Source organism: Camarhynchus parvulus, chromosome 17, assembly GCF_901933205.1.
Source record: "Camarhynchus parvulus chromosome 17, STF_HiC, whole genome shotgun sequence".
Lineage (NCBI taxonomy): Eukaryota > Metazoa > Chordata > Aves > Passeriformes > Thraupidae > Camarhynchus > Camarhynchus parvulus.
Window position 1 is genome coordinate 1,234,494 of NC_044587.1, and position 21,762 is coordinate 1,256,255.

Genomic DNA, 21,762 nt, shown 5'->3' on the forward strand with positions numbered 1-21,762 from the left:
GACTGTCACCAGGCAACTCTGCTGTCTCGGAATATAAATACAAAGAGGCAGGAGAGAAACAAATTCAGTATTCATGGCCTGAGCACTTAAAACACATCTCTGTTAAATTTATAGAGTGTCAAAAAGGTTATGAGAAAAAATACTCTGATCAAACACAAATAAATTTAAAAATTATTAAACTCCAAAAAAAGCCTGCTTAAAGTAGGTGTTCCCATTCAACTTCTGCATTTAAACTCTTTTGTATAATTATTACAGGCAGCCTGTAAAATGTTTCAAAACACTTCGTATTTCATTTTGTAAGCCAGGCTTTGTGGATTTCTTGACCATTGGAGTACGATTTTACCTAATTATATTTTTTTGCAAGTTTTAGTTGCTGTATAATTTGCTGACTAAAATTACAGGGGAAAAAATAATTTAAAATACAATTCATTCAAAATTTGCAGTTTGCAGGACTCCTGGAGTTTGGCTTCGATTTGCAGGAATACTACATTTCTGGGTTGGTTGAAGAACAGATGGTTATCAAGAGAAATATCCCCTTAAGTGCACAGTAAAGCAAACTCAAAAGATTCATCAACCGTGCTTTAATGTGGGCTCGAGGTATCACCAGAGTCATTAACCAGTGCAGAGAAAAGATCTGAAGACCTCAAATGAAGATGGGAGAAACACGTAACACACAGGACTGGAAATAAGTACTTATTTTGTCTTCTGGTTTTTATCTCTGTTATTTTAGTTTTAGCTCTATCCTGTGCATCCCCTTCTTATAATTCTAACTTTAGTTCTGTCAGTATCAGCAGTTTAAAAATTAATCTGGGCTGAAAGCTTCCTGTTCTTCTTTGTAAGGAAATAATTCGGAGTTTGCTGATCACTGAAGACATCTTATGCGTTCCAATGTCTCCCTACTCCTAGCAGTTTAGAATGGTACCAACAGACATTAATCTGTACCCTTATACAGCTGGGTTTTGTAAAACCAATATCTTGGTATGGATGAAACAAAAGAACTTAAGGATTTAATAGACAGATAATTCCCCAATTGTATTTCATATTTTGAACACACTGCTTGCACCACAGCTGTTTCCCAACTTCCATTAAAAGAATTGAAAGTTTTGATTAAACCTGGCCCCATTCCATATAAGAGTCCAAGGGAGTAAATAATAGCAGTTAAGGTGGAACACGTTGCCTTACGAGAGGGTCTGACTGAATGCTCTGCACGTGGCAAGCTGGGCACTTCAACAGCTTGACATGACACCGAATAATTGATGGGGAAACTCTTCTGCTTGTAAAAGGCAGTGAGTGTTTTTCCTGTCTTCTTACCCGAGAAGTGAGCATTGGTTTTGTTTATGTAACAGGATTGTAAAGTGAACCAAAACCCCTTTAGATGGAAAGTTGGTTTGTCTGCTAGAAACAGTGAAAGTCGCATATTTAATGTTTACTCTGAATGGCTCATAAAGCTGCTGCTGGTTTCGTGCCTGCGCTGGAAACCTGGTGTGAGGGCATCACCAGAAACCTGGTGTGAGGGCATCACCAGAAACTTGGTGTGCACCCCACATGTATGGGCATAACTCTGACAACCTGCACCAGTTCTTGAGTTGTTAGAGCTGTTACCTCTCTGCGTCTCTTCATTCTGGAGAGCTGTATATTGCCTTAAGTAAAAATCTGCAAGGTAATCTGTAATTTAACCTGCTTTTTTTTGGGATTTTTTAAAAAACACATATAAAATGTTGCTGAGCACTGCCAAGGAAAGTTTTGTTCCTCACTGCCCCTCTGGCTCTTGATGTGTTAATAATATAGAAATAATTATGGAAATCATAGTAATTTGCTTAATCGGTTCTGGTTTTTTCCCTTCCTTCCTGTTTCCTATGATGTATATTTTATACTGCTTTGCTCTCAGTCGTTCCTGCTTTCACATCACTTTACTGAAGTCTGAACAGCATTTTGTGTCTGAGTTACAAACCTGATATTATGTTTCTAGATTAAACTGTTGTGAAAAGCATTTTTATGTTACCAGTGAGGTATTTGGCACTTGCAGGGCAGACTTCCAAATGTTCTGTGAAAGAGAGAGAGGCAAACTTAGGAGTCTGTTTTTTGTGACGTGCCTGTCCATGGCCTCGTGCGCAGCAGCTGAGGCACCGGTCCTGGCTGGTTCCCTCACTGCAGGGCCGTGTCCATGAGCTCAGGCCCAGCCTGGATCCTGGGGTGGGGTGTTTGTCTGCACTGTGATCTGCCAGGTGAAGAGGGTGATTACAAACTCACCTGGGGTGTTTGTTTGGGTGTGGAGCCTGCTGTGGGTGCTCGCTGTGCTCAGTGATGCCTTGGGGTGACGTCAGTCTCACACTGTGCTGCTGGCAGTGGCCTGTGGGATGGGTGTAAGACTTTCTTACAGAATTTTCTTTTCATCTTGGTTGTTTTCTGACTTGCACACTTTTAGAATAAAGTGCACTTTAAAAAGAAAGGATTGAAGGCTTAAAGCTGCATATTAAATAAAAATGGAAATTTTTATTCCACATGTATTTTATGCCAGAACTTATTCTGAGGTTTGTGTCTGTCTTCTGGTGTGTGTGTAGGTTTTTTCTTTCCCACATTTTCTCCTCCCATCCCCGCCTTTTTCCCTCCTCCCCTGCTTCCTGCTCTCCGAGATGGTATCTGCAGGCTGAGCTGCAGCAGGTTAGGGGCAAGCAGGAGTGTTCGGCTGTGCTGGGTGCCGGACACCAAGGAGTTTGCAGAGGTTTGGAAAGAAGTTTGCATTGCTTTTTAGTTGTGCTGCATAAGGGTGAGAATCTGTAGTGGGTATTGAAATTAAAAGTTACTCTGAATGGAATTCCAGTTCATTTTAGAGGGATTGTAGCTATAAGGACCTTAAAGAAGTGAATGAGGTAAATAATTAGTTAGGAGAAAAAATGAAGTAAGTTTCACTATATTTTTCAATTTGGGATTGAAATTATTTATTCATAGCCATAGTGGATTAAATTGGCTGACTTTTATCAGAAAAAGCAAGTTTGTTTGTATTGGGTTTGCATGGTTTACTCTAAGAAGTGTTTTCTGTTAATTTTTTGAAAACTTCTGTGGTCTTATAATTTCCATGAAATTCAAATACCGACCAGTTTGAGCTGTGCTATTTGTAGGAGTAATTAGGCGTGTGTCTTTTAAAAGCATAACTCCTCACTTTATGACGTAAGAAAAGTTGTGAGTAAAAGAGCAGCATAGTTACACTAATATGCCATTGTAGCATGTTCCCATCCTGTCATCTGGAAAATTAAATCAGGTTCCAACATGGATTAACATCCAGACTTGTGTGGAGGGGAAGGTACTGTCTTAAATGCCATGAAATTGAACAATGGGATTATACAGTTCACAGCTAATTCAATATTCTGCTGTACTTGGCTTTTTGTTAAACAAGATCCTATATGGAGAGGCAGGGATAGCTTTTAGAACTTGGAAACATTCACATATTTAATGAAATACTAAAATAATAGCTGGAATATCTTTGAGTAATAAATGCAGTGCTCTACGTAATGTGCACAGATGTGATGTGGAATCTCCACTTCCAGAGGGTACATCGGGATGTGTTAGCCATGAGAGCTGCACTGACCCAGTGTGGAGTCTGTGCGGGGTGTTCCCCCTTGGTGAGTCTGTAAATGCTGCAGTGCCCGGCTCTCTGTCTGGCTCTCTGTCCCCAAGAACGAGCACTGGCTTTGCTCACCCCTTTCCAAAATAACCCCCACGTTGTTCCACTGGGAAGTGATTCAGGCTGTTCCCTCAAAAGCACCTCTTAAAATAGTTGTGAGGGAAACTGCTGCAGAAATAGCCACAGAACCTATTTCATGTGGGGATTTCCAACTCTGTCCTCCCTGGGACAGGCTGTCCCTAGTGAGTAACAAGGGCTGCTGGAGCTCCTGGTCTTTGGCCAGCTGAGATTTTGTGGCAGCAGCTGCTTTGTATGGAGCTGTATCCTCTGGGAAGAGAGCTTCCAATGGTGCTTGTCAGGTTGGGAAGTGAGCTCTCACTGGCTATGCTGAAGTCACTCATGGATCTTAGGAAATTGATACAACGTGCCATTGGTTAACAAGCTTTTTTAACCTGAGTGTAAGCATTAGGAATACAACCGACTTTTTTCTTGGTACCAGCAGTTTAAGCTTGTGACATATGTGTATTTCTTTGCACTTCTGCCCCTACAAGAAGGGAAGTTTGCAGATGGGATGGTGTATTTTAGCCTTATTTTGGAATGTTATTGCTTGTATTCTTTCTGCTTTACACTTGCAACTTACAGTTTCCAGTGCTGTATTTCAGCATGTATTTATATTCATGGATGGCTGTTTTCCAGGGAAGTTTGTGAGCACTTGCTTTAGGCATAAACTGTGTGGGTCTTGTCATCTTTGTGAGCTGAAACTACAAAACCAGTTGTAATGGAAGATAAACAAGAGATACTAGGTTACCAACAACAGAAAAGTTCAACGTGTAGCACAACCTGAATTCTTGTTTTGGGGTTTGGACAAGTTTAGTTTGAGAAGCATCTCCATGATTCCTGTGACTTTTCCTTTTGGGGGTTAACCTGCACTGTGTTTGTTCCTGGTTTGCAAGGTCTGCTCCTGCTGTCAGCTGAGCTCTCAGAGCTCTGTTAAGTTAAATGTGACTGCAAGGCTTCAGCTCAGTGCTTTGCTGCAGCTGGGCAAGAGGTTGGTTGGGATTTCAGCCTGGCTCTTCCCTTGTTCTGATGTCAGCAAATAGATTCCACTCTCCTGAACTTGAAAAAAAGTATTTTACATGTGTTTACTTTGCATCATTTCACTCGAAAGCCTGTTAAGTACCTGGAATAACAGCGTTCCCTGTTTTGAGTTGCAAAGGCTTTCTTACTGTCTACAACTACAATGGAGCTGCATCTAACTGTTTGCATGCACTGTGCAAAACAAATTACTCCGAGTAAAAGTGTTTGAAGTTCCCCAAGTTACTTTCGTTTTACGGAGTTGACAGTCAGTTCTGTTCATGTGTTTGCCAAATATTTCACACGAGTGCTGGAGCAGTTTTCACTGATACTCGTGGTGCTGACTGAAGCTGGGTCCTGGGTGCTGGCTTGGCCTGTATCTGTTTGTTTGACTGTTTTCTCTTGTTCAGAATAATTTGGATATCATGTCTGTTGTGATTTTTGGGCGACTTGTGCTCATTCCTTCAGGGAATAGCTGTACTGAGTAGTATAACAGCAGTGTTTGGCCTGTGGACAAGCTGTATCCCTGTGTCCCACAGGCAGGTGACAGGCAGGGCAGTTCTCTCAGGTGGGGCCATAGAGGCAGGAGCAGGGATGTGCTTGCTCAGGGTGAGTTCAGCTGCCCTGAGCTCTGGAGTCTCCCCAAGCCCTGCACAGACCTCTGCCTCTGCGCCAGGAGCTCAGATGGGGCTCTCAGCCTTCATTTAAATACACTCCAACAGGTTTGTCTGGGCTGTCCTTCATGGCAGGGAGCTCCAGGAACACAGAAGGGCTTTCAAGATGCTAAGAAAACAGGAAAAATGCATGTTTACACACACATACAATTACTTTGTATGACTAATCTATTTTGTTGCATTTTTCAAGAATGAGAATGTGGGTTGCCATCTATGGACAAATGTGTTTAGAGCAAACACACTTTGGATTGATGTCAAATTGAGTTCCTCATTTCCCTAAGATAATGGTAAATGATCAAATGTGTGTGGCAGTATGTGTATATATATTTATATTAAGTTTGAGAGCAATGGATCAATAGAAGGAGGGGGGAAATGTAGGTTTCATGTTCAGACACCATAACAGATGTCTGCAGCATTACAAATTTGTTTCTTTCATTGATTTGGGTGGTTTTTTGGTGGAATTCTGAAATCTTGCCCTCCATTAATTAATTTAAAAATATGCATCTTAATAGGTGTGGCATAGTTTCTTGCACCACTGGTGCTGTACTTGCTGTGCTGAAGTGTGAAGCTGTACTGTCCTGTTAATTGCTAACTGTGTGCAGAGGGGCCCATGCCAGCACAGCTGGTCACATCTTTTTGTGTGTTTGGACACTTTGCTCACTTAACCTGTGTGTAGGCTGAAGAACTTTCAAAGTAAGGTTTTAAAAGGAGATGCCTTGCTCTCTGTTTCTGGTTTGCTGTGGTAATGTAGAATGGTTTGCTGATATGTGCATGTACAGTTTGATATATTGTATATATATCACAATGAAATGTTCAAACCAAGCATCTGATTGTCTGGAAAATGTAAAGCTGGAAAGTTTATAAAGGCCCAGGCCGCTGGATTTCTCATGTGAACAGAGTACACCTTGAGAAGGAGTTTGCACCTGCTGGCAGCAGAGCCACCATGGCCCAGCTCCTCACTCGAGGGAACGCTGCTTTGGGGACTCCGGGCTGGCACCTGTGGGACAGCAGGGGAGGTGTCTGTGCCACCCGTGCCACCCCTCACTGCTGAGCTGGGTGTGCCCCAGCCTGGGGCCGTGTCTGCAGCACCAAACCCAGCCTGGCACTGAAGGGCGATGATGCCACGGTGCTGTTCGTTTGTTCATGCATTGAACTTGATTTTGAACTCTTGCCTGATTGTTACATGGTTTGGTGTTTGTAATTAAAAAATTATCTTTGTAGAATGGAATGTGGCCTTCTCCGATGTATTCCTTTGAAAAATGGATGGCTTTGAAGAGATCTGTTTTGAATAGGTGTCATATAAATAATTTCAATCGTGATATTCTGTTGTTTATGAACATCTCTAATTAAATTTAAGATAACTTCTCAGGGAATACTACCGTATTATTTATTCTGACAGCCAGAGGAGTAAGGACATTGCATCAGTCTTGAATGCTTGCTACTCTGAAGTGTTCACACTTGTTTTCCTGATGAGAAAGGTTCCAGAGCTGTGTTAATTGCCTCTTTCAAATTCTGGATAAATATTTTTGGGTTTTCAGGGAGCATACCTTAACATAAGTATAAAGTAGTTTTGAGGGATTTGTAAACTGGTATCACTGAAAACTGTCTATGGAGATAAATTAACAGAGTGCCTGGAGGTGGCAAAACTGGCTATCTGATTTTAACCAAAATGAGGTACGTTGGGTAACCATTTCCTGGAGATAAGCCCAGGTGGCAAATTGCAGCTGGAAAGATGTAGCCCAAGTACCAGCCTGAAGTTCAATCTAGCACCAGGGCTTCTTTTAAAAAGTAATTTATATTTATATATATATATCTATATATATGTGTGTGTGTGTATACACAGACATTTTTGGTTTCATGTGTTTTGCGTGTGTTTTATGTACAGTTTTTTTCTGTCTGGAGGAGGGTAAAGGGAGAGCCTTGAAAAGTCCTTCCCTGCTCTTATCAGCACAGCAGCCTCAGCTGCCCTCCTTGGATCCCCTGCCAGGGTTGCTATCATCTTCTGATCAAATATTAATGTGTGATTCTCTGCTTGCTCACTAATCCAAAGCCAATTAATATTATCTGTCAATTATTTACAGATCCTGAGGTGCGGAGGCAATTCCCAGAGGGCTACAGTGACCAGGTTTGGAATGCGTAATTAATTTTTTACATGACAAAATTTATTTCAGGGTTGTTCAACATATTATTGCTGCTCTTTTTACTGAAAGAGATAAATGCATTCTTAGAAAGAAAAAGAAGCTGTAATTAGAAGCAGAAGGATAAAAACATTTTTACACATAAAGCAGAAAACGGAAGAATTTGGATCTCATAAGATTGGTTTACAATCTCATTTTTACAAGCGAACATGAGAGCAAGAAGGAAAATTGATTAATAAATTTCACTTTTTGCCTTTAGGTGCCAGAGCCGCAGTTCATTTGGCAGAGCTCTCTGCATTGTCTGAGGTTTATAGCTGTGTTTAACTGGGCACCTGGCACTACAGCACATTTTTAAAATTCTTGCCTGATCATGCAGTCTCTAGTCTGCTTCAAAAAGATGGTAGAAAAGCCCAAATGTGCGTGTAGAACACACAGGGATTTATCATTTGGCTTAAACACAGATTGAATTAGGAATTTTTCACAGGGTCTCTAGCTGACTGGGGAATTAACACCTCCAGATTGCCTTGTCCTTGCCCGTGCCATGGGGAGTGGCCTGGGCTCGGGCAGGGACTGCTCTGCGTGTCCCGTGCTGGTGCCAGGCTCAGCCCTGGGCTGCTGCCGTGGGTGAGCTCCTGCACCTCCAGCCCTGGGAAGTGCTGAAGCTCTGCCATGGTGGAGCTGGCTAATAGAACAATGAATTTGGTCTCAGTGAGTCTCTGATATTGGGTGATACCAGGTTAGGGTCAGCACAGGTATATTAGCTCAGATCCTTTCCCTCTAATTATGTTTTCACACAACATGAAATTTTGTGGCATTTAGACTGAAGCATTTAACAAATTGTTAGCTGTGACGGCTCACCACAGCCAAGACTAATGGTTTCATATTTGGCTGTAATCACTGTGTGCAGTGGGACCTTGACAAGGCCTTCTGGGTGGTTTTGTAGTAATAGTATTTTTTTCAAAGCACCTATTGAACTACCTGACTGCTTTTCACTGTAGTTCATTGTTAGGGCTTGCTGTACACATGGAGTATAGCATGGAACTAAAGCTTTTGGAGGACTGCATCCTTATTGCCAGTGTAGGTCTGTAGGATGTTAATAAACAGCTCTCTGAGTTTGGATTTCCATGAGGACTCGCTGCTTTTCAGCAGTGCTGTGTCTCAGGTTAATCACGAGTGAATGGATGGTCCTTCAGAGCTGGGACAGTCACTTGTGTCCAGGATCAAGGTGTTACAGGAGAGCCTTGTCATACAATTGACTTTATAAAATTCCTAGCAATCCCCTTTCTTCTGCTGGAAATGGTTAGACTTGTGTTGTATTGCTATGAATATGCAAGACTGAATGAAACTCAGAGGAGCCAGAGGCTCATAAAAATTCGTATGATGTTCACCCAGTTCTAGTCAGAATTTCCAATCGCTGATGTCAGACCCCCTGAAAACACAGAGCTGTGTTTGTGTGGTTTTGGGGTGGGGTTTTACTTTGTCAGATATTTTGCACATGCAAACTTACAGGGAAAGCAAAAGAAATGAGGCTGAGCTTCTCAAATCTGAGTAGATTTCAAAGATGTTTTTCCTGTTGATGCACGGAAGAAATATTTTCTGATCCTGGTAGCTCGATGTTCTTAAAGAGGAGAACATGTCCAGAGCTGACAGATTTAGATTTGAAAAATCACTTACTTGTGAACATTCAAGTAAGCCAGAGAGGAAGAGCTACATCCATGTTTGTCCTTATTGATTTAGAGCTCTGAAAATACAGAAGTTGTAAATCAGTCAAGTTAGGTTTATTTCTTAAAACTTCTGGTTTATTATTCTTTGGAAGAAAAAAAAAAGTGGAAGTGCCAAGTCACTGCAGATGAAAATCCGTGGTGGAAACCCCTTGATTTTTCTGTGTATATTCTGTATGCAAAGGAGAGAGATGATCTGCATGTTAGTGCAGGCAAAAATTGTTTCTAGCAATCAAACATTTATGATTTAATCCAGAAGGAATATTTGAGTTAAATCAACACAAGGTAAAGCACTTACTAGTAAGAAAAAAAAAAGGAAAAACACCTCAAGTTTTTTTTTATTCATCTAAACTCTCAGTGCTTGTTTTTACATACACTGTATTTCCCATGTACCAGCACATCTGATCAGAGACCCTCGCTGCTGCTAGATGTTTTATTCTGTGTGTTCTTTGTACCTTACAGTAAAAGAATCTGTCACAAATTATTGTGCCTCACTGCTTTAGAAACTGAGAAAAAAGGGAGGTTAGATTGACATCTGTGACTGAATAATGATGACCAGCCTTTTGGCTCCCCTTGAGCCACAAAGCCAGCATTGCCTTTAGAGAGGAAAAAGGAGTAAGAAGAAAGGGGAGGGATAAAAGAGAGTTACAAATCTGTGGTCCCGGAGATGTATTACTGTTGGGCCAGTTGTCTGCGTGGTATGATAATCCATTTTGATCTTCTGTCTTAATTGTCTGCTAAAGACAAATGGGCAGTAAAAGTTCATCAGTTTCATCTTTTGCTTCTCATTTAGAGACAGAATAAATGATCCATGGCTACAGAAGAAACCTTTCTTTCTGACACGGAAGTAATGCAGACCCAACACGTTTTATTAAAATATTTCTCCCTCATTATTTCAGTCCTCTCAGCTCTGATAGATCTTACTGTTTCATGAAGAATGTAATCTGAAATGTAAATAAGGGGTTTGATACAAAGTCAGGAAGTAATGAGCAGGCCAGCCACATTGCAGGAATTTTGATTGTAATTACTGACAAAGTGAATTCTGCATGTCCTGATTTTTTCCCCTCAAGTTGTCTTTGACATGTTCAGACCACAATGACATCTACGGTTTAAATCTGTTAAATAACTGTATAAGGGAATATTTTATAGAAAATGTCATAGACAAGGTAACTGAGGAGCCTTACTGAGGGGAGAAAATGCTAATGATTGCTCCAGGCCTCTTGAAATGGGTAAAATGGGGCTTTTTTGAATGACAGGAGGGACACTGGAATAGTCTTAAGATACATTTTAAAATATGAGACTGTTTTAACTTGTAGGACTGTTTCATAATAGTTTTTAAGAACAAAATGTGTATGTATGTGTTTGTGGTTTTACCTAGCATGAAATCAGTAATTGTTGGTATTATAAGCAACAGTTTTCTAGTGCTGGATTTTCAGCATGACCTCAGAATTTAAACCAGATGAGAATTCTTAGTTTTTCTTTATAAAATGCAGTCACTGTAGATAGGAGTATCCTTTCAAAAACCAGAAAAATCTTCTCTATCACTGTATTTTCTGGTTTGGCTTCCTAATAAAAAGTTAGTAATGAAGTTAATGGTTTTAGGTGGAATCCTGTGCTGTTGGGATGTTGTAAATACCATCCATGGCAGGTCACCACATGAATTTTGGTTGGCCACTGTTTTGAAGATTGATCCCAAGTTGAACAGCTCTCCTGGGTTAATTTAAAGACAAGAAAATGCAGCAAAGATACAAACTTCTATCAGAAACAATACAGCAAAAAGTTGTTGTATAAATATATAGAAATAGAAAGTAGTAAAACGATCAATGGAAGGTGTAGGCGGAATTACACAACCTTGGAAAATGCAGTACATTTTAAAATACTTCTTTATTTCGAGTAGTGCATCATTTGGTTGCTGACTTTAAATCTTTATAGCTCATCTGAAAAGGAAAGGAGAAATGCTGTTGTGATGGTTGCTGTTTGTGAGCTGCTCTCAGTGGTATGATGGCTTGTCTGTAATTTGATGAACTATTGTATGTTCAGTTAATTACTCCAGGAATGACTGAGGTATGTGTGCTTGCAAGCTGGTACTTATGCAGATTGCTGCTTCTATTCTGCTGGTAATTTTTCTTTCCACTGGCATTGAAACTGAGTTTATAACGAGACCAACAATCTTTATACATTTATAGATAAACTATAAAACTTTATGGCAGTCTTTATATAGAAACTAATGGTCTTTCTTGTACAGAGTCTATGAGCATTGTGCAAACATTGCACACAGGGAAAAATAAAAAGCACTTTCTTTGTGTCATTGAGAGTTGTGTGATTGGAGAGTCATTGCACAGTGCTGGCCACTAATGGAGCATAAACCCCCTGTCTTGGAAAGTCTGTGTGCACTAAGGGCCCGAGCTGCTTGAACAGGGATGATTATAATCCAATTGCATATTTCTGAATTGCACATCATCTGAGGATAAACTTTTTACCTTACAGGTTGCATACACGGTATGACAAAACCTGTCTTTAGAGTAATTTAGAAAAAGAGTTGTCCTTTCAGGAGCAGATGAAGTTGGGTGGGGAAGGCTGAGCAGTTAGTAATTTAAAAAATGTAGAAAAGTGATTCTGGTGGTTTTTGTCTTTAAGCCTGTGGTTGAAGTAGCTGCTGCACATGATCCTATCTGGGTAAGAGCTGAGATGGAAATGTTTGGTTTCCTGTTTGTGCATCATTGATAGCATTAATTGAATGTCTTTTCACTTATGATATCTGTCTCAGAAGTCATGGTGCAGGGCAGGAGTGGTAAAAGTGCAGAAAGCAAATAGTAATTAACTGGCAATTAATGTTTTGAAGGAGCTCAGGAGGTTACTTGATTTTGGCCTGACAGTACCTGAGGTAGTGTTGGACTCTGGAGTCTGTCTGTGAAAACCACACCAAAAGCCAGTGTCCAGAAGTCAGAAGAATTCTGAATAGAAATAGAGGAATAATTGGGTTCAACTGTGAGGAAGTATGGCCAAGCCACTTTCTAAACCATCTCAGTTCTCTTTAGTGAAAAATTTGAATAGATATTGGAAGTTTGCTAAACACAATTTGATTTTACTACAGATGATTCAGCGAGTGCAAATATTACTGGCTACAATCATATGGCCTTTGTTATACAAGAGGTCAGACTAAATGATCATAATGATCCCTTCTGGTCTTAAAAATCTGTGAATATATGAATAATTTAAAGCCTGTCCTGCAAACCCTTATTCGTTGAGGTGGTGATATTAAAATCCTGTGGGACTGCTTGTGTGAGTAAAGGTTGTGGGATCAGGCCTAGAGTGAGTAATCATTATCACTTTGGTTTAAATTTATTGATAAAGGTATAAAATATTCACTGCAGGTAAACCTGGGTTTCTTTAAAATGAGAGATGTTTCAGCAGTATTATTCTACTTGGGTTTGGTGAGGCAGTCAGTAGCAAAATAGTTCTGGAAGTTGTCTTGTACCAGGCTCCTGAACCATTCAGGTTTATACTGGTGCTATTGATTGATTCATAAACTATTTCAAAATTATTCTTTAGAGACTTGTAATATGTAGAAAGCAGCTTTGTTTTAAGAAAAATATGAAATACAGTCAAGGTCCTGCCAGTGGGGGTTTGGGCAGGTTGAGGTACAGCCAGCTCATCTCTCTGCATGTAAAACCCTTCCTTGCTCTGGCTGCTGGTGGTGTTTGCATGGACAACAAGTGGGGAGTGCTGTCCCTTGCAGAGGAGGGTTTGTTGGTGATGGTAGATGACACTCATTGGTATTCACACACTCCATCCTTCACCTGTGTCTGGACAGCAGCATGGAACTGGTGGCATGTCACAGGGACAAGCTGGACATGACCCTTGCTAAACCAGGGAAGTCCAAAGTTCTTTGCTTTGCACTTGAAATACTTCAGATTCTGTTTGGTCATATCAGCCCTCCTTTCTTGAAGTAAAAGCCACTTTCCAGGGCTAAAGAATGTTTTTATAGCTCTCAAGTTTTGACCACAATTCTCCCTAACATATTCTTGTATTTGAAAATCTGAAAGTTGTAGAAATGCTGATAAATTTAAAAAGCTTTATCCTCTTATAACCTTCAGTTGTCTGAAGTGATCACTGACTCCATCTCATCTCTGCAAAATACGTTAGAGAAGTTCTTCTTGGCCTGTGGGCAAGAGTGTCCTCATCATACTCATGATTTTAGTCTTTGTTCTTTAGGGAATTCTCAGACTGGTGTGATGGGAACACGAGCCTGAGAAACAGGGCCTTGGGAAGTTTCAAAGTTAGTCAGCTGTTGCCCCCTTTGGGATGATTGTTCAGTTTTGTTACACTTCCTCTCTGCAGCAGGCAGATACTACCTGGGTGAGGGAGGTGTTAACCACTTTGTTAGTGGCAGCTTCAAACCCATTCCTCAGCAGGGAGGAGCATCTTGGGCCCAGCACTTGGACACCTGTGAGGAGGTGAAGCCAGGGGCTGGGACAGCTGCATCCTTAGCAGGCAGATTTCATTTTCAGGTAACAGCTCTCAAAATGTTGTTCGGTTTTCTTCTAAGTCCACTGGCACTGGTGGTTCTGGTTTCCTCAGGACTCAGGAATGAGCTCAGTTGTTGGTTTGGATTCCCAGTCCAGAGCTCATTTCTGCTGAGGGTGTTGCAGATGGGGAATTATGGTATGAAATGACAAAGGGAATTCAGGATTCTCTTTGGTAACCAGTGCAGGAAGAAATTGAAGTCTAATGTTCATCTCTCACAGTTTTTAATGCTTTGAGTTTCTACAAAAGACCTTTTCAGTGAAATTACTTAGTTTTGCAGTGGGAGATGGAAGAATTTCTCTAATATGGAAATGGCAAAAATGTGATTCCAGAGGCTTCCTGTGCACAGAGGCAGAGGTTGGTGACTCCTTACCTTGTCCTCTTAGACACAAAATTCTGCTCTTGGCTTTAAAGTGTTCCAACATTGCAAGTTTCTGCACATCCTTTTTCTTGAGCAAGAGATGGGAGTTGATTTTTAATGATATTTAATATTTGTTCAACTAAGTTGTTTATTTGTTTTTTCTCTTTCTCTTTTTCCTTTTTTTTTTTTGGGTTGTTTGTTGATAACATCCTAGGGATTAATTTTTCCTTTAATTCAGTTTCCCATCTGTTGTGCCTGGATGTGGCAGAAGTGTATATGAAAATTTGCACCCAGCTAGAAGAGATTGCAGTCTTTTAAGAAGACAAAATTGTTTGTGGGTTTTTTCCTACCTTATGAAAAATGAATCTCCTGTTGGGACTGAACTACAGTGCAGATTTGTAAAGGTGTAATGTAGTTACATGGGCGGGTTTGATTTTAGGTTTTAATTTCGGTTTGGAGCTCTGGCCCTTCTCTTATAACATATTATATTTGTGAGAACGACCTCCTGTGGCTTGCATTATCTGACTATAGCAAAGATGAAATCTGGTTGTGTGTATGATGTTCAGTCATACTGGAACAGGAACAGTGCTGCCACAATACTCTCCTGTGATGATAAAGTTGGTATTTGATGAACAGAGCTCTTTTTTGGGTGCTGTAGCAGACTGTGCTTCCAGGTATTTCCTTGCCTGTATTTTGGGGAGGCTGCACAGTGGATGGGGCAGTGGTGATTAGCAAAGCCTGATCCTGCCCAGTTATGTAAACAGAGCATTTCTTTCACACACATCTTGTTAACTCTCTGCTGCAGACCTTTATTGGTGCTTCTTCAATAATTTGTTTAAACTATGCAGTACAGATTCCTTATTTTAGCACTAAGACTTACAAAGGCTTCTTTTAGCAGCCTTTAATTTCGTACTTATGTATGTGACATAGCCTGTGGCTGTGATCTCTGCTGTGAATCTGCAGTTGTTTTGGGATGAAAGCAGAAGGCAGCTGGAAACTCAGTAGCTACATCTAGCTGTCTACCTAGAGAAGGCCTTGATTTCAAGTTTATCTAAACAAGCTCGACTAATCCCAACTATCTGGGGGGATCCACTGTCAAAACAAGCAGCATGGCCCTAAGGCAAACACAACCATACAGAAATGAAGGCTGGGACTTCCAATACTCCAATGACTGCATACTGCAGGCTTTTTTTCCTGAAAAGAGAGTAAGAGAGGTACAATTTGCATAATGCCTTTTCATCAGGAACTTTTGGAAAGCTGACAGAGGTCCAGCTTATAGCGCTGTAGCCACAATACAGAGTCTATAGGAGAATCCTTGAATGACCTGACCATATTGAATGAAAAAATGAAAGCATCGAAGTATAGCCAAGTGAGTGTGGAAAAGAGGGCTGCTGCATTGTCTAACATCTGCTCTACTTCTCGTTAGTTTTGTTCTTTGGTATTCTATGTGGACTTTGGAGAAACCTAAGACAGCCTAACATGAATCCTATAATCTTCCTTCTGAATATTTATGTAGTGTGCCAGCCTCTAAGCTGTCCTTTGCATCTTCCTACTTCCCCCTCATTTTCATGCTCTCAAATGAGGCCAACATTTCAAAAGCTAAATAAATGTTTGTGAATGTTTATAAAAGATTTGCATAAATTTGTCCTTGTTTGACAAAGATCACTTTTTTCTTACGCCAGTTCTGAAATATTTTAAAGGTTTCAGTGCTTGTCTTGACAACAAAGTCCTGCCTCAGAGAACAATGATTGCTGATTAAGTGGGTATGTGCTCGGAGCTGAATAGACCGATGGAGACGAAGGCTGAAAAGGCCACTCATCTTAAGCCAGAATTATAATATTTAACAAATGCTAACCCAAGGGTAGATATAAAGCTTTGGTTTTGGTGCAGTGTACCTGTGCAACTTATGGGCTGAGCAGGATATGATTATCTTTTCACAGCTAATAATTCTCAGCTCCTTTCTGCTAAATCTGCAAGTGAAAATATTCCTCGGTTTTAGTAATTAAATGTTTAAAATACAATTAATTGAATCAGCGTTCCAGCTCTCTGCTATTGACACTTCTTACCTTTGCCAATTGATCACTGTTTATGCACATAATTGGACCTGTTTTTTTTATGCCTGTTAGTATAATTTTTCAATTATTTGTGATTTAAGACTGGAACAATTATTCAACAGCACAACAGTAGCTGTAGATTTTTTTTTTTTTTAGCTAAAATCTATTTCTCTTAGAATGAAACTAAATCTCTGCTTTTACTGAAGGGATTTTAAAGACATTTGTTGAGGAGATCTCTTTGAAAAACTGCTTAAATATTTAGTTCAGCTTTACTTTCAGATTTTTTTTTCTACTGGAGAAAAGTAATAGTCGTTCCTGTTCTTTTGTTCTATGAGTTGAGAGGTTGAAGTTGTCATTAAGGCAAAAACTAGAGCTACTTCTCTGACACAGTTTTTATCACATCTGCTAGGCCTGTGTCCCAGGAGGAGCTGAGCAGAGCCCGGAATTCAGCACAGGCCCATTATCTGCTGCTTCTGCGTGTGTTGTAAAAGGAGCGAGACCTCAGGGAGGCTTGGAGCCTCCTCCCGTGTAATGTCCAAATCAGATTTGAAGGACTGGTGGCAGGAAAGCTTTGGCCTTGGGGTGTGAATTCTAAGAAACAGAGTCACAATTAGGTTTAAAAAATTCAGGGATTTTGAGCTTTATCTTGAAATATGTTTTTAGTAATGCAAGGAGAAAAGTTGCCCATCTGTGCACATATTTTGTACGTTTAAAATATTTAAATGCTAGCAGGCCTCAATATGCTTAGGAAATGTTATTTATCTCCTGCTCTTCCTGTTTCCAGGATTGTGGATATGCATGTTGGGGTTTTTTTGTTTGTTTGTTTAAAACAGCGTTTTCCTGAGAACAGTCAGTTACCTTCAATGAAATGATGTTATTTTGTATGGCCCTGTTCCCCTGCTGACCCTCAGACAGGGACAGGCGGCTTTGGGAGAAAAGCCCTCCCCTAATTCAGGCTTTAGAATTGCTCAGAGAGAGCGGTGGATTTCTGGAACACAGAACAAATGGATAATCTAGTGCTATAAAGTTGTGTTGGAATACCAGTAGAATTAGAAAAGTAGAGATAAAACTAAATTCAAGCAATTTAAAGTCATTCTCTTAAGCAAATTATGTCCAGATTTTTTTTTGGGCACAGAACATTCTTTTAAAGAACTGATGAAAATAATTTATTAAAATATTTAGTACATTGCAAAATTCAGTAATGCTCAGTAAGGATATAAGGCATAAAAAGATTTTATTGCAAAATCAATGCAATATGAAATGTGACATAAATATTTTAAACAAGCAATGATTTTTTAAAAAGAATCTGTGTTGTACCAGTTTTCTCAAAACCAGAAAAACCTTTAGAACTTAGAGAAATTTTGGGTTTAAGGTTATTGTTTGCTTTTTTGAATTCTTAGACCTATTATTCCCTAGCATTGGATCATTTAATTAATCATTAGCTTAAAATTTTCCAAATAGATTAATTAAATATAAGAGTAGTTTACAATTCTGTGGGTATAGGAGACGTTAATGGACAACCTAAATTTAGTTGGATAATATTTTGCTTCAGTCAATCTCTTAGCACTTTTTAATGCAATATTAGGATTTCTGTAGTGTTCAAATTTGATGCTGCATCTGAGGAGCAGTGAAGTCCCCAGTAGCTGCTCACTGGCCAAGTGGGGATATGCTGCTCCCTGTGCTCACACACCCTGAGCCCGTCAGGCTGGGGGCATTTCTCCTCTGGGCCCTCCTTGTTCTCCAGTTTCTCCTCCATCCTTCCTCAGTCTGTTGATGTTCTTGGAAGTCTCCTGGTGTCCCTCCAGGCAGAGGGAGTGTTTCATGCTGGTTTGCTGGGTTCAGGTGGCCTTTCAAGCTGGGTAAGGTGAGAAGTGTTTCCACCCTCTCTGTAGTGTTTCATTTGCAGCAGCCTCAACTGTTCTTTGCCTCAGGTGTAAGGGCAAGGAAACAAAACAGCAATCCCGCTTTTCATCATAGAGTCATCTCTTCTCCATGGAAAACTCCTCTCACTGGCCATGCTCTGTTCTCTTGTAACATATACTTGTGGGGGTTTGGGTTCCTTCCCTTCCACCTCCCCTCCAGGATCCACAGCTGAAGGTCCAGTCTCTGCTCTGGGTGGTCCTTCCAGTATCATCTGGATTTCCCTCAGGTTTTCCATTCCAGGCTCCCAGCCTATTGGTTTGTGTGGTGTGTTGTTTCCCTGCTCTGACTCCCATTCCTATGGGGGTATCATACCTTAATTGTTCAGCATTTTCCACAGATCTCCTGGTATTCTAATTTCTTTTCTGTCCCACTTCTCCCCACACTTCTTGCTCTCCTTTGCATCTCTGGTGTCTCGTGCATCTTTCTAGACAGATACTTTGCAGCAGACCCTTCTCTAGCCCAGCCATTTGCACATCATTTAGCAGTGCAGTTTTATTTAATTGCAGCTGCACATGGGATATTTGTTAGTGATGTTCATTTGAGCAGAAGTGAAGCAACCCACTGTATTTAAGAGAATCTGAAGTTGTTCTGTTGATTTGGAAGTGGGAGCATACGGTGAAGGGTTTAAAAATAAAAAAGACTTCAGCTACAGCTTGCATATTAAAATCGCAAGTGAATGTGCACATTTTTCAGCATTGTTGAGCTTTCTTTACTGTTTGGTTGCAACAGGGAGATGGTTTGGGACACGAGCCCGGTATGTATTGTGTGTATTTCCCAGCCTGGCTTTCCAAGTCTGCCCTGCCTGTGTAGGAAGGCCTTGCAGAGCCTGCCTCACCTTCAGAGGTGGCTGTGCCACAGTAGGGCCGAGTGCGGTGTTCCTGCCTCATTTATTTTGAAAACTTTGCTACTGAAACCAAACTTAATCAATGAGCTCTGTGTTGTCTCCGATAAGTTATGTACTGCCTTTATTGATTGGGAAGGATTTTAGAAAAGCCATGTGGGGTTTCTAATGTCAGCAGTGTTTTGATTATGAAAAGAGTTGGAGCCTTGGGACGGGGAGCCAGGTGGTGCCTGAGCTGCAGCCCCCGGTGCTGCGGCTGCGCCGCCTCCCCCGGGACACGGTTCATGCCCTGCACTTTAGCTCTGCTCACTGGCTGCTGGAGATGCACTTTTTGCTCATTAAAATGTTAAAAATCAAACTGCATGTAAAAAGATTTCTGAAAATATAAACTTGGGGATTGATCCAGAAAACTGGCGTGTGGTCCCCTGGAGATGCCGGCGGCAGCTCCCGGGTAATTTGCGTTGATCAGCTGCCTGGCCTGCATTGCTAGGGGGCTCTGCTCTTCTTTTTAGGGGCTCTTGCTTTACAGGCATTTATGCAGGTTTTTCTTTGGGAAAATAGCCATAAGGGAATAAAACAAGAAAACAGACTCTTGATACTTCCTCTGTGCTTCATGTTGGGTTAAAAAAAAATAAAAATTATAAGATGTTGACATGGAGCAATTGTAGGTTTTGTTTTGTCTGAAATCATAAAGAAATGAAGGATTTTCTAGGTCATAAGTAATAACCTATAGAGGTTGGGTAGAATGTTGGGTGAATGGTATTCATGTGCATATGAATGATGTAGGTATTGTTTATCTTTCAAACTGAGGAGTAGTTAAAGAATTAAAAAAAAGCAGCATTATATTTAGAGTAACGAGCTTGCAACTTGAGCAAAAATGGGATAGTTCTCCAGTAACTGTTTTCTTACATGCAAAAGATCAGCAGTTTTCCTAATTAAAAACTAATTCTACATATGGTATTTATATTATTTTATGAGTTACCATTGAAAAATAAGTCTGCAGTTAACCTGTGCTAGTCTCAGTTTTTTTGGTTGTGAATCGAGGCAGATAAGAATTGGTGTATAATGAATAGCAAATTATGTTGAATGATATTGCAAAAGTCAGATAATAATATCACTGTAAAATCTTTCTTTAAAAAAGAAGGCAGTTTAGAGCAGTACAGAGCCAATATATGGCCTGTTTATGTGAACATTTCCTTCGCTGAGTTTAGGAAGCTGTAAATATCAAGGAATAAGTGCAGAGTAAGTTCTGAGTAATGCACTTCTCCAGTGACAATGCTGATGAGATGCTGAATGTTTTATTATGTGAATGATTTCACTTGCAGTTACAGGAATTATTCAAGTCATCAAAATAATAGAGAGAGTATATTGTGCCATTTTGAGGTGACTGATGGCTTTGATGTTCCTGCACTATTTTATTTCAGAATCTTATGTATCTATATGATTTTGTTTCTGAAAATCAGTGTGTATTGATCAGGCAAATAAAGATACAGGCACTTTGTTCTCCTGATATAATAATTTCACAATTTTAGAATTCTTTTGTAGGTTTTGTTTTTTGTTTTTTTTGCCAGCATTTTGCACTATAAGAGTTCAGTTGTGGCAAAGGACCACTGTGTAGTAGTTAGAATTTGTCCAGATGCAGTTTTTGTGCCTGAGCAATTGGAGCTGTTCAGCTTGTGAAAGTCAGTGAGATTCTGCACCAGTGGGAACCCGATCATATTAATGAGACCTTTACTATCAAGGCATTATTTTGTATCAAAATTGAGATTTCTGCGGAGTTTACTCTGTAATCTGCATAGCTCCTTTCCAAGTTTCCTGCTGCAATTCAAAGGAGGAGACGTCTTTGCTCTACATGGCATTCTTCAATAGATCCTTTCTTGTTCTTTAAAAACAGGAGGTTGTTAAATAATCTATCAATAAACTGTCAAGAAGTCAAAGTTTCCATATCTGTTTTTGCCTGAAATCCTCAGAACTTGCCACATTTTAGTTGTCAAGAAACCTCCAAAGAAGAGTGTTGAGCCTGAAACCACGGCTCAGGATGGGCTGTGCTGGTTTGAATTATGCAGGAGGAGCATGTTCCTGCAAGGGAGTCAATATGTTTTGTGCTTCACTGGAGGGGTTATTAGATTGATGGAGTTTATTTGGGAATGATGGCATTTGGCTTAGAAATAAATGAAGCAAGAAGCCTCTATTTAGTTATTGATGATAACTTATTGCTATTGGTCAGAAAAGTGTTGATTTTATCAGAGGGTTTGTTGTTTGTTCAGGGTTCTGAAAGCAGAAATGGAATTTACACTTCAGGACCTGAAATATTGAAGTGCGAAGGAGAATGGGCAATGAATTGGCTGTAGGAAATATCTGCAAACTGAGAGAACTTTATGTGTCTTGTGGGTTACAGAATTCAAATTTTGAAGATCTAATGGTTTGCTTTTGTCTATGAACACAGCTATTTTGGGACAAACATATTTCTGGTTTTGCCTCTTTAGTGACTGTATTTGTTTAATGTTGTAAAGTTGAAAATGATTAATTTATCTGCTGATCATGTTTTCACTTTTCATATTCATCCTTTTCTTTGCTCTCATGCTTAAATGCTTTTCTGTTTGTGGTGCTGTTTTGCAACTTCTAGAAAATGGTCTGTAGGTTAAACAATCCATATCAATTTTAATACACATTATTTTAATCAGTCTTTTAACTCTGAGATTTCCTTTCTAATAGCAGTAGGCAACATTAAACATTCCTGCTATGAGACCTATTGGCTTCATCTTTTGTTATTTATCTTGCTGATGTTAGGAAGTATTCTCTAATCCCCAGCCCTCTGTTCCTAGGT

General features: G+C 40.1%; 1 protein-coding gene across 6 annotated transcripts in view; it reads left to right on the forward strand.

Annotated features, from left to right (window-relative positions):
- The window catches only part of DENND1A (DENN domain containing 1A), a 147,651-nt gene that overhangs the window by 22,648 nt on the left and 103,241 nt on the right, over positions 1-21,762 (forward strand). For all 6 annotated transcript variants that reach the window (XM_030961780.1, XM_030961781.1, XM_030961775.1 and 3 more), the window contains exon 3: positions 7,452-7,495. In XM_030961780.1, the coding sequence (XP_030817640.1) occupies positions 7,452-7,495 (44 nt within the window). The remainder of the gene's footprint in view (positions 1-7,451; positions 7,496-21,762) is intronic.